Source organism: Sapajus apella, unplaced genomic scaffold, assembly GCF_009761245.1.
Source record: "Sapajus apella isolate SASKATOON/1434 unplaced genomic scaffold, GSC_monkey_1.0 scaffold28, whole genome shotgun sequence".
NCBI classification, from domain to species: Eukaryota; Metazoa; Chordata; class Mammalia; order Primates; family Cebidae; genus Sapajus; species Sapajus apella.
The window spans coordinates 23,303,560-23,315,916 of record NW_022436968.1 but is presented as its reverse complement, the minus strand read 5'-3'; the positions used below and the strand labels follow the sequence as shown (position 1 = coordinate 23,315,916).

Sequence of the window (12,357 nt, the reverse complement as noted above, 5' to 3'; positions counted from 1 at the left end):
TGTCATTCCAACCTTATCTTTCACCAGTCTCCTAGAAAAGCCTTTCTTAAGGCAAACTATCCTGTGCCCTGTCTCCTGAAAATACCTAACATTTCCTCATCTCAGTGCTTTATGATTTTCTATCCACCTAGAATGCCTTTATTTCAGTTTACCTAGTCAAAACATTAATTCAACAAATATTTGTGTGTCAGGCATTGTGCTATGTACTGAAGGTAATGTAAATAGAAGCATACCTTGTATAATTGTGCTTTGCATTATCACTCTTTACAGTTACTGCATTTTTTACAAATTGAAGGTTTGTGGCAACCCTGCATTGAACAAGTCTATCGGCACCATTTTTCCAACAGCATGTGCTCACTTCACGTCTCTGTTACATTTCGGTAATTCTTGTAATATTTCCAACTGTTTCATTATTATTATATCTGTTATGATCTGTGATCAGTGATCTTTGATGTTACTATTGTAATGGTTTTAGAGCACCATGAACCACACCCATATAAAACAGCAAACTTAATTGATAAATGTTATGTGTGTTCTGACTGCTCCACTGACCTGGCTTTCCCTGTCTCTTTCCCTCTCCTCAGGCTCCCCTATTCCCTGAGACACAAAAATATTGAAATGAGGCCAGTTGTTACCCTACAATGGCCTCGATGTGTTCAAGTGAAAGGAAGAATTATATATATCTCACTTTAAAGTAAAAGCTAGAAAAGATTAAGCTTAGTAAGGAAGGCCGATTATAAGCGGAGACAGGCCAAAACCTACGCCTCTTGCACCAGTCAACTTGTGAAATGCAAAGGAAAGTTCTTAAAGGAAATCAAAGATGCTACTCCAGGCTGAGTGCAGTGGCTCATGCCTGTAATCCCAGCACTTTGGAAACCTGGGCTGGGAAGATCACTTGAGCTCAGGAGTTCAAGACCAGCTTAGGCAACATGGTGAAACCCCATATCTGTAAAAAATACAAAAAATTAGCCAGGCACGGTGGTGTATGCCTATAGTCCCAGCTACTTGGGAGGCTGAGGCCATAGAATTACTTGACCCAGGAGGTTGAGGCCACAGTGAATTGTGACCATACCACTGCACTCCAGCTTGGTTGACAGAGTCTCCCTCTCTAAAAAAAAAAGATGCTACTCCAGTGAATACAGAATGAAAAGAAAGTGAAATAGTATTGCTGATATGGAGAAAGTTTTAGTGGTCTACATAAAAGATAAAACCAGCCACAATATTCCCATAAACCAAAGCCTAATCCAGAGCAAGGCCCTAACTTTCTTTGATTCTATGAAGGCTCAGAGAGATGATGTAGCTGCAGAAGAAAAGTGAAGCTAGTGGAGGTTGGTTCATAAGGTTTAAGGAAAGAAGCCATCTCCATAGCATAAAATTGCAAAGCAAAGCACTAAGTGCTGATGGAGAAGCTGTAGCATCAAGTTATCCAGATCTAGCTAAGATCACTGATGAAGGTAGTTACACTAAAAAACAAATTTTCAATGTAAATAAAACAGCTTTCTACTGGAAGATGTCATCTAAGTCTTTCATGGCCAGAAAGAAGAAGTGAATGCCTGGCTTCAAAGCTTCAAAGGACAGGCTGACTCTCTTGTTAGGGGCTAATGCAATTGGTGACTTTAAGCTGAATCCAGTGCTTTTTACCATTCCAAAATCCTAGGGCCCTTAAAAATTATGCAGAATCTACTCTGCCTGTACTCTATAAATGAAACAACAAAGACTGGATGACAATACATTTGTTTGTAGCATGGTTTACTGAATGTTTTAAGCCCACTGTTGAGACCTAATGCTCAGAAAAAGGAATTGCAAAATACTACTGCTCGCTGACAATATACCTTGTCACCCCAGAGTCTGATGGAAATGTGTAAGGGTATTAATGTTGTTTTCATGCCTAACAAAATATCTATTCTGCATCCCATGGATCAAGGAGTAATTTCAACTTTTAAGACTTATTTAGGAACTACATTTCATAAAGCTATAGCTGCCATAAATAATAATTCCTCCAATGGATTTGGGCAAAGTGAACTGAAAACATTCTGGAAAGGATTCGCCAATCTACATGCCATTAAGAACATTTGTGATTCATGGGAGGCGGTCAAAATAATAACATCAATGGGATTTTGGAAGTTGATTCTAACCGAGGGCTTCAAGACTTCAGTGGAAAAAGTAACTGCAGATATGGTGGAAACAGCAAGAGAACTAGAATTAAAAGTGGGGCCTAAAGATGTGACTGAATTGCTGCAATCTCATGATAAAGCTTGAACAGATGAGGAGTTCCTCTGTAGGGATGAGCAAAGAAAGTAGTTTCTTGAGATGGAATCTACTGGGGGTAAAGACACTGTGTATATTGTGGAAATTACAACAAAGGATATTTAGAATATTACATATACTTAGTTGATAAAACAGTGGCAGGATCCGAGAGGACTGACTTATTTTGAAAGTTATACTGTAGGTAAAATGCTATCAAACAGCATCACATGCTACAGAAAAATCTTTCATGAAAGGAAGAGTCAGCTGATGAGGGAAACTCCATTGTTTTCTTAAGAAACTGCCATAGCCACTCTAAGCACCACCCTGATTAGTCAGCAGCCATCAACACTGAGGTAAGAATCTCTGCCAACAAAAAGCTTATGACTCACTGAAGGCTCAGGTGACTGTTAGCATTTTTTAGCAACAAATTACTTTTTAATTAGGTTTGTACATTGGTTTCTTAGACATAATGCTATTGTAAACTGAAGAGACTACAGCATAGTGTAAACATAACTTTTATGTGCACTGGGAAACCAAAAAAAGGGTGTGACTCACTTTATTGCAAAATTTGCTTTATTGCAGTGGTCTCAACAAATCCCACAACATTTATGAAGTATGCCTGTATGTAATCCTAATCTCAGTTTTCCCTCACTTTAAGAAATCTTCACGACTATGCCCAAACAGAAGTGGTTTTGCATTACTGAGTTGTCCTCATGTGGCATATGGCCTGTAACACTCACTGAGCACTCACAACTTACTGCCTTGTATGGGTAATCATCAGCTTTTTCTATAAATATCTATCTTTCCAAATAGTGTGGATTTCCTAAAAGCATGGACAAGAATCATATCAATGTGATCTCCTTGGTGCTCAGTAAGCTACAGGTGGCAACACATATTTGCTGGTTAACAAGTATGAAAAAGAGGGAAAGGACTGTGGAGCAGGAGGAGGGCCTCACCTAGGAAAGAGTCCTCACCCCCACCCATTGACAGCTGGCAGATCAGGATCAGAGGTAAGCATGAAGGACCTACAAGAACTCCAAAGCTACTAAAAGCACATGGGAAGTTTCGCTTTTCCAATTCCATTTGCAATGAAATTCAGAATCAGCAACATTTAAGTTAGGATCGGTTATCCTAGCTTTTGGACCTCTATAACATGAGTTAGATCATCAGCTTTAAAAATCCTTTCTTAGTTCTAAATGAAAGTAATACGACTGGTGATACTTAAGAAACACACATAATATAAGGCTTAAAAAGAAAACTCACCACATGTTATGTTCAAAAACTTTGGCTGGATCAGTTAAAATCCTTGATCCCAGAGGAACCACTGGGTGGTAACCACTTTGGTATCTCTGTGGCACCTTTCCTAGCCTTAGACAAGAAGTGGAATTTCTCCAAATCATATTCATCCTAAGCAGCACCTGAAAAGTTATAAATGATTAATTAGTCAACATAGATTAAACAGTATATTGTTTATCTAATAACCAAAATCTGGTTCTAAAGCACATGAAAACTAGAAACTTTTTAATGAAAGTTGAGTGTAACAGCTTCTCTCCTGAAGTATATTCAGGCCAAGAGATGGGAAAGAAGTATTTAGGATGGGCAACACTGGCTGGAATTTTTTTGAAAGCCATAGCGTTGACCAGCTTTGCTTTGTTAGATATTTTATTTGCTTATTTAATTTTTAGCATATGACCAAAGCATTTAAGTCCAAAATCTGAATTTTGTGTACTAAAAAGAGTTTTTTTTTTAAGTAATTTTATTTTTGGGGGGCTAATTCTAGGAAAACATTTTTCTAGGAAATATTTTGTGACCACTAGACCAAAATCCCAAGTGTGGCAGAAGAATAAGAAAACAAACCTATAAATCTCATTCTCTGTGCTGAACTGAATAATCTGAAAATCAGTCAAATAAATAAATATTATACTAAGAATTTTAGCAATTCTTAATTCTAACAATCCTGTATACATATATTTCTAAGAATAGTCAGTAATACGGATGCAAAATAGATTTCCCTGAACAAAATGCATGCTTTGCTGGGCACAGTGGCTCACGCCTATAATCCCAGTACTTTGGGAGGCTGAGGCAGGTGGATCACTTGAGGTCAGGAGTTTGAGACCAGCCTGGCCAACGTAGGGAAACCCCATCTCTACTAAAAATACAAAAAAAGTCTGGGCGTGATGGTGAGCTCCTGTAATCCCAGGTACTTGGGGGCTGAGGCAAGAGAATCACTTGAACCCAGGAGGAGGAGATTGCAGTAGCCGAGATCATGTCACTGCACTCCAGCCTGGGCAACAGAAGGAGACTCTGTCTCAAAACAAGACAAAACAAAACAAAAATGCACGCTTAAGGCCATCGGGTATAGTGGCTCACGCCTATAATCCCAACACTCTGGGAGGCCAAGGGGGATACAGTTGCTTGAATTCAAGAGTTCGAGACCAGCCTGGACAACATAGTGAATGAGACCCTGTCTCTTACAAAACAATAAAAAAAATTAGTCAGGGGTGGTGGTGCACATCTGTGGTTCCAGCTACAAGAGAGGCTGAGCCCAGAGGTCGAGGCTGTAGTGAGACATGGAGACATGATTGGGCCAATGCATTCTAGCCTGGGTAACAGAGCAAGACCCTGTCTTACAAAAAGAAAAAAAAAAAAAAAGCATGCTTACACCCTAGCTCAAGAGAATAATCATCTGCTGATTAGCCCAAATCCATCTCCATTTCTAGAAGAATAACCAACAGTTAAAGAGTATGTCATCTTATTATGTACTTGTAAATATGTCACTTTAAAATCTTGATGGAAAAGTATTTAAAAAAAGCTCTAAGGGACTTACTTTTTCCAATAAGAAACCACTGTAATACTGCTCGACATTTCAGTTGTTCATCACAACATTCAGCCTAATGCTGTCAGCTGTCAGGTAGAAACAGGTGCTAAAAGGTGTGTGTATGTAATATGCATCACAGATTACTGGAGGTGCTATTAGGTGTAAAAATGCCATATACTGTACACTCTCTACCACCCTACTGAAAATGAACAGGTTTAAGACTGTCAATTCCAAAATGAACTGCATAATGTCAAATACAGCTCTTTGTACTTTTAAAAATAAAATTCAAGATTTTCCTTTTGGAAAAAAAAAAGTGAGGGCATAGTTGTACATACCAACAAGAGTGTAATGGTTCCATTCAAATGTGACTAACAGTGATGAGAAATGAAACCTTCAACAGCTAGTGCAGATGCTCCCGTTTCTTACTTGTTTTCCTTCTCCAGTAAATGCAAATTCTCCTTTGGTGGAGGCAAAAGAAATGAAATGCTCTGCCTACTACCACCTTTACCCTGATGTGCCTTTGTTCTTTTTGCCTGCCAATGTTTCACATAAGATCATCAGTGTTCCACAAACCCTACCTGCAAAATTATTTTTAGAGCTCTTTCTGCAATGAATAGTATTCATAAAATCTTCTGTATGCTGAAGAGTAGAAATTGATTACACCTAGAAAGAGAGGCAATTCATGCTCAAAAGTATAAAATGATATAAACGTTTCCTACCCAGGAAAGGCAAATCAAAATGGAATTTCAATCCTTTAAATAATCATGTGATACTTATCTATAACCATCTATATACAGAAGAGTGAGGGGGGAAAAAGTAAGAGTTTCTCTCACTATAAATGACCAAGAGCCTCTGTAGAGAGAGACAAAAAGATACAACCAGATTGAATATTAGCCAATTCAGGAAAATGTCAGAGAAATTTGAACCTTGCAGGCTGTTAGCCTGTGGAGAAAGCATGGTATCGCCAGGGTCTAAATATGTGGCAATTTCCCTACTTAGGCAGCTGTTTCTTTCTTTCTTTCTTTTTTTTTTTTGAAACAGAGTCTTGCTTTGTCACCCAGGCTGGAGTGAGTGCATTTGCAGTGGTGCAATCTCGGCTCACTGCAACCTCTGCCTTCTGGGTTCAAGCAATTTTCCTGCCTCAACCTCCTGAGTAGCTGGGATTACAGGTGCATGCTGCCACGCCTCACTAATTTTTTGTATTTTAGTAGAGGCGGGGTTTTACCATGTTGTCTAGGCTGATCTCGAACTCCTGAGCTCAGGCAATCAGCCCACTTCAGCCTCCCAAAGTGCTAGGATTATAGGCATGGGCCACTGCACCCAGCCTGTTTCTTTAATTAACAACACAAACATCTTCATTTCATTTATTCATCTGTAAAAGTTACACACAGCCTTGCCTTGCTATTTATCTTTTAATTACATAACTATATAATAAATGCATATGAGACTATATAATATAAATACATAATACAATTATATAAATGCCTTCTCACTTAAATTGCAAGATTCTAGAGACAGCACCAAGCTGCTCATGAATTGTCTGATACATAAAAAATGGTATTTGTCTGATATAAACCTAATTGGATGGACGTTACTTCATATTTTCCAGGGTGGATCCTAAGATCCTTTCAGTGAGAAGAAAGCAACAGAAGAATGTGACAATATACAGGTAGCTATCCAATTATATTAACTGCAGTGATTAACGAATATGTGCTTTGTATTATTACTACCATGTTAGCCTAAGGTTTGCTAGGTCATGGTTCAATTTTGTGATGGGAAAAGAAGGGCAGGGGCAGCCCCAAATAGAATTCTGGTAGAAAAAGTTGGTTTCCGCCACCAGAATGGCCCAATCCCTTATGTATCTTCTCTTAGCTCTCTTTTGGCATACTCTAATTTGAATACCAGTTTAACTCAGATATTATTTGTATACTAAAACTATGCAAATAAGTAGTATTTTTACTTATAAGAGGTACAGTTTAAAATATTCCATTCACCCAAAAGAAGGGAAGAAAGGAAGAATAAAGGAATAAAAAACAAATAGGATGAATAGAAAACAAATACCAAGATGGCATATTTAAACCCAACCATATCAATACTTACAATAAATGTAAATGGGCTCCAATTAAAAAGCAGACTATTAACTTGGATTAAAAAAAGTAGGGCCCAACAATGCACTGTTTATAAGAGAAGCACTTTAAATATAAAGAAACACATAGATTAACATAAAAAAAAGTACACCATGCAAACATTGCATGAGAAAGCTGGAGGGGGGCTATATGTATTAATAAACAAAGTAGACTTCACTGAAACTATTATTATAGAGATAAAGAGGGGCATTTAATAATGATAAGAGCTAATTCATCAAGATGACACAGCAGTCTTAAATATGCATGTACCTAATAACAAAGCTGTAAAATACATGAAGCAAAAATAGAACTTTCTAAAAGGAGAACTTAACAAATTCACAGTAATACTTGGAGATTTTAACAACCCTTGTCCAGTAATAAATAGAACAATAATCAGCAATAAGCTATCAAAAAATCAAAAAGGATAAAGAAGACTTGAACATTATTAACTTGACCTAGATGATATTTATAGAAAGAACATCATACTAAGCAGTAGCAAGAATACACATTCTTTTCAAATGAACATGGAACATTCACCAAGGTAGACCATATGCTGGGCTATAAACACAAGTCTCAATAAATAAATAAATTTGGCAGGCTGGGCACGGTGGCTTATGCCTATAATCCCAGCACTTTGGGAGTCTGAGGCGGGCAGATCACCTGAGGTCAGAAGTTCAAGACCAGCCTGGCCAACATGGTAAAACCCCATCTCTACTAAAAATACAAAAAAAAAAAAACAAAAAAAACTAGCCAGGCGTGGTGGCAGATGCCTATAATCCCAGCTACTCAGGAGGCTGAGGCACAACAATTGCTTGAACCTGGGAGGAGGAAGTTGCAGTGAACTGAGATTATGCCACTGTACTCCAGCCTGGGCAACAGAGTGAGACTCTGTCTTGAAAATAAAAATAAATAAATAAATTCCAACATATTAAAATCATAAAGAGTGTGCTTTTTGACTGTAATATTAAATGTTAATATTTTGATTAATTAACTTGTATTAATAAATGTCCCTTTTTATCTCAGGTAATAATCATTTTCTTGAGGTCTACTTTGTCTGATATTAATATAGCCCTACCAGTTGTCTAATGTAATGTTGCGTATGCCATGTTGTGTATCTTTTAAAAAAATGTAGGTCTATTTGTGTGTTTACATTTAAAGTGCTTTTCTAATAGGCAGCATATTGTCAATCCTTGCTTTTTTATCCAAATTCAAAATAATAAAATAGCTATAAAATTTCCCAAATGTGAAGGAATTAAGCAACACAGCTATAAATAACCTATGAGTAAAAGAACAAATCTGAAGAGAACTTAGAAAACATGTTGACCTGAGTAACAAAATCTCAAAATATCCAAATTTATGGGATGCAACTAAAGCAGTAGAAATTTTTAAACAATTTTATTAGAAAGGAGAAAGGTGTCAAATCAATAATCTCAGCTTCTATCTTTTTTTTTCTTTTTTTTTGAGACAGGGTCTTGCTCTGTCACCCAGCCCCGAGTGCAATGGCATGATCACAGCTCAGTGCAGCCTTGAATTCTTGGGTTCAAGCGTCAAGTGATCCTTCTGCTTTGGCCTTCCAAGTAGCTGTGACTACAAGCATGTGCCACCATGCCTGGCTACTTTTTTTTTTTTTTTTTTAAGAGACAGGGTCTCCCTATGTTGTCCAGGCTAGTCTTGAACTCCTGGGCTCAAGTGATCCTCCCACCTTGGCCTCTCAAAATGCTGGGATTATAGGTATCAGCCACCTCACCTGGCCTCAGCTTCTATCTTAACAAGCTAGAAAAAAAAATAATAAATTAGACCCAAAGTAAGTAGAAAGAAGGAAATAATAAAAAATAAAAACAGAAAGCAGTGAAATAGAAAATGGGGCCAGGAATGGTGCTTCACACCTGTATTCTCAGTGCTTTGACAGGGAGGTCAAGGTGGGCAGATTGCTTGAGGCCAAGACTTTGAGACTAGGTAGACAAAATAATGAGACCTTCTCTCTAAAAAAAAGAAGAAGAAAAAACTTCAAACAAACAAACAAAATTAGCCAGTTCCTGTAGTCCTAGTTACTTGGGATGCCGAGGAGGGAGGATCACTTGAGTTCAGGAGCTCAAGGTTGCAGTGAGCTATTAACATGCCATTGCACTGCATCCTGGGTGACAGAGCAATACCCTGTCTCAAAAGGAAGGAAGAAATCAAAGGAAGGAAGAGAAGGAAAGGAAGAAAGGGAGAGAATGAAGGAGAGAGGGAAGGAAGAAGGGAAGGAAAGAGGGAAAGAAGGAAGGAAGGAAGGAAGGGAGGGAGGGAGGAAGGAAAAAAGTTCTTTGGAGAGATTAATAAAATTGATAAACTTCTGGCAAGACTGATATCAAATGTGTTTCATAAGACACATATTTCTATTAACAGGAATGAAAAATGAGGTATCACCATAGACCCTACAGACATTGAAAAGCTAATACTGGGATATTATGGACAATTTTATTGCATTCATTAGATGCAAACCATAACCCTGAAAACCATAACTTACCAGTAATAACAAAATAACGTAAGAGCAGATTTTAGGTACACTTTAAATAGCCCTAAATTTATTAAATTAATTATACTTGTAATTAAAATAAAAACAAACATCACACCCAGTAGGATGGCTGGTATTTAAAAACAGCAACAACAACCCAGAATATAACAAGTATTGATGAGGATGTAGAGAAATTGTGAAATTGGAACCCTTATTCATTGCTGTTAGAATGTAAAATGATGCAGCTGCTATAAAAACATTATAGTGAATTTTCAAAAATTAAACATAGAATTACCATATGATTCAACAATTCTACTTCTGGGTATACACCTAAAAGAAGTGAAAGCAGAGACCAAAGAGATATTTGTACACCCATATTTATAATAACATCATTCGAAGTAGACACAAGGTAGAAGCAACCCATGTGTTTATTGAAGATAAATGGATAAACAAAATGTGATATATACATATAGGTACAATGAAACATTATTCAGCCTTAAAAAGAAGAAATTTTGATGTATGCTACAACCATGGATGAATCTTAAAGACATTATGCTTAAGCCAGTCATAAAAGGACAAATATTGTATGATTCCTCTTATATGAGGTTCCTAGAGTAGCCAAACTGATAGCAACAGGAAGTGGAGTGGTGGTTGGCAGAGGCTGGGGAAGGGGAATGGGGAATTAAGTTTCTAATAGATATGGGGAGGGGTGAGAGGAAATGGGGAGATGTAGATCAAAGGATATAAAGTTGCAGATATGTAGGATGAACACATCTAGAGATCTAATGTACAATAGGAGGACTACAGTCAATAATGTTGTATTATATTTGGGATTTTTGCTGAAAGAGTAGATTTTAGGCACACTTGCCACACATACACACAAAGGTAACTATGTGAGATGAAATATTTGTTAATCTGCTTGCCTATGGCAACCACTTCACTGTGTATATGTATATTAAAACATCTTCTTTTAAACCTTATATGCACAAAGAAAAGAAGCTAGATCCCAAAAAAGTAAAAAACAAAAAATAGGTAGAGTTTCATTTAGGGAAGGTGAAAAAGTTCTGGAGATGGATGAAGTATAAAGATTATGAAGAAGGCAACAAAAATTTCAACAAATCCTGATAAGATGTTAGAGCTTTTTTAAAAATTTACTTGTGAAAACTCTGAAAACGTGGTCCCGACCCTTCACTTAACTCAAACTAATGTCACATCAAAGGCATTTCTTGTACCAACTTTGCCCACAGGTTCCCACCTTCAGCTCACCATCCTATGAAGGTCCTTCCTCTTGAATCCTAAGAAGGCCAGAATGAAACAAAACAAGCATGACTTTAGGGCTATGGCCCTGTGAGATCTTAATGCCAAGGCTCAGTCATGAAAAGGCAATGGCGGCCGGGCGTGGTGGCTCACGCCTGTAATCCCAGCACTTTGGGAGGCCGAGGCGGGTGGATCACGAGGTCAAGAGATCGAGACCATCCTGGTCAACATGGTGAAACCGTCTCTACTAAAAATACAAAAATTAGCTGGGCATGGTGGCGCATGCCTGTAATCCCAGCTACTCAGGAGGCTGAGGCACGAGAATTGCCTGGACCCAGGAGGCGGAGGTTGCGGTGAGCCGAGATCGCGCCATTGCACTCCAGCCTGCGGAACAAGAGCGAAACTCCATCTCAAAAAAAAAAAAAAAAAAAAAAAAGAAAAGGCAATGGCTAAAGCAATCACTAAGGAACAGACGAGAAAGGAAATGAAGCTCATTCAAGTATTAGATTGACAGTGTCATTAAAAATAGCATTTATTATGCTACCAAGTATAAATAGGTATACCAAGAAAAACTGACAGACTTCCTGCCAGCCCTAGGTGTAGGTAGGTATGTGCTTATTTTAGAATGTAAGGAAAAGAACAAATGTATAAAAGGACTTGGGTTCAGCATACATAGTGATATGACAAGCCAAGGAGAAGGTGGTTTTAATAGTTACTAGTTTTCTGAGCAGACCACCATCACAATGAGCATAGTAGCGAAAACGCAGCCTTGGTTCAGAAGGACAGCTTGTGGGGAGATCTCTCCCCAGCTACAAATTTTGACTAAATGCTTTGCCTACCATTAAAATGGAGCCCTTTTCACAATGATTCACACATCTGCCTGACCATACAACAAACTATAACATATGTTACAGGAATAGGTAAAATGCATGTAATACACATGACAAAATACCTCTTAACTGCAAATTTCATTTTTGTGGAGCAATAGTTTTAAGTAATACTTTTTATTAAAAGAAGAATTTTAATAAAAGGAAAGACTCCATAGTATATTTTACAAATTGGAAAAATATTTTAGGAAGTAAAGGCTGAGAGTGGTGGCTCATGCCAGAAATCCCAGCCCTTTTGGAGACTAAGGCAGGAGGATTGCTTGAGCCCAGGAGTTGAGATCAGCCTGGACAACATCGAGAGACCTCGTCTCAAAATACAAATAAATAAATAAAAGGAAATAAAGCACAAATTCTAATATGTCTTCCATATAAATTTAATTTTTATAAAAAGTATTTACATATGTGATGACCTATCTTAAGCATTACATACAGTATATTATCTTATGTAGCTTCCATTTCCCTGTCAAGGCGTACTATTTTAAGAAAAAATTTAAAAAACCTATAAAGGACAAAGTAAACTAAACA

At 37.6% G+C, this 12,357-nt stretch overlaps 1 protein-coding gene across 5 annotated transcripts in view; it reads right to left on the bottom strand.

Annotated features, from left to right (window-relative positions):
• METTL8 (methyltransferase like 8) overlaps positions 1-12,357 on the bottom strand; it is a 117,836-nt gene that overhangs the window by 68,742 nt on the left and 36,737 nt on the right. For 4 of the 5 annotated variants that reach the window (XM_032292997.1, XM_032292995.1, XM_032292996.1 and 1 more), the window contains exon 2: positions 3,511-3,665. The exons of the other annotated variant lie outside the window; for it this stretch is intronic. In XM_032292997.1, the coding sequence (XP_032148888.1) occupies positions 3,511-3,653 (143 nt within the window). In that variant the 5' untranslated portion in view covers positions 3,654-3,665. The remainder of the gene's footprint in view (positions 1-3,510; positions 3,666-12,357) is intronic. 5 annotated transcript variants of the gene reach the window in all.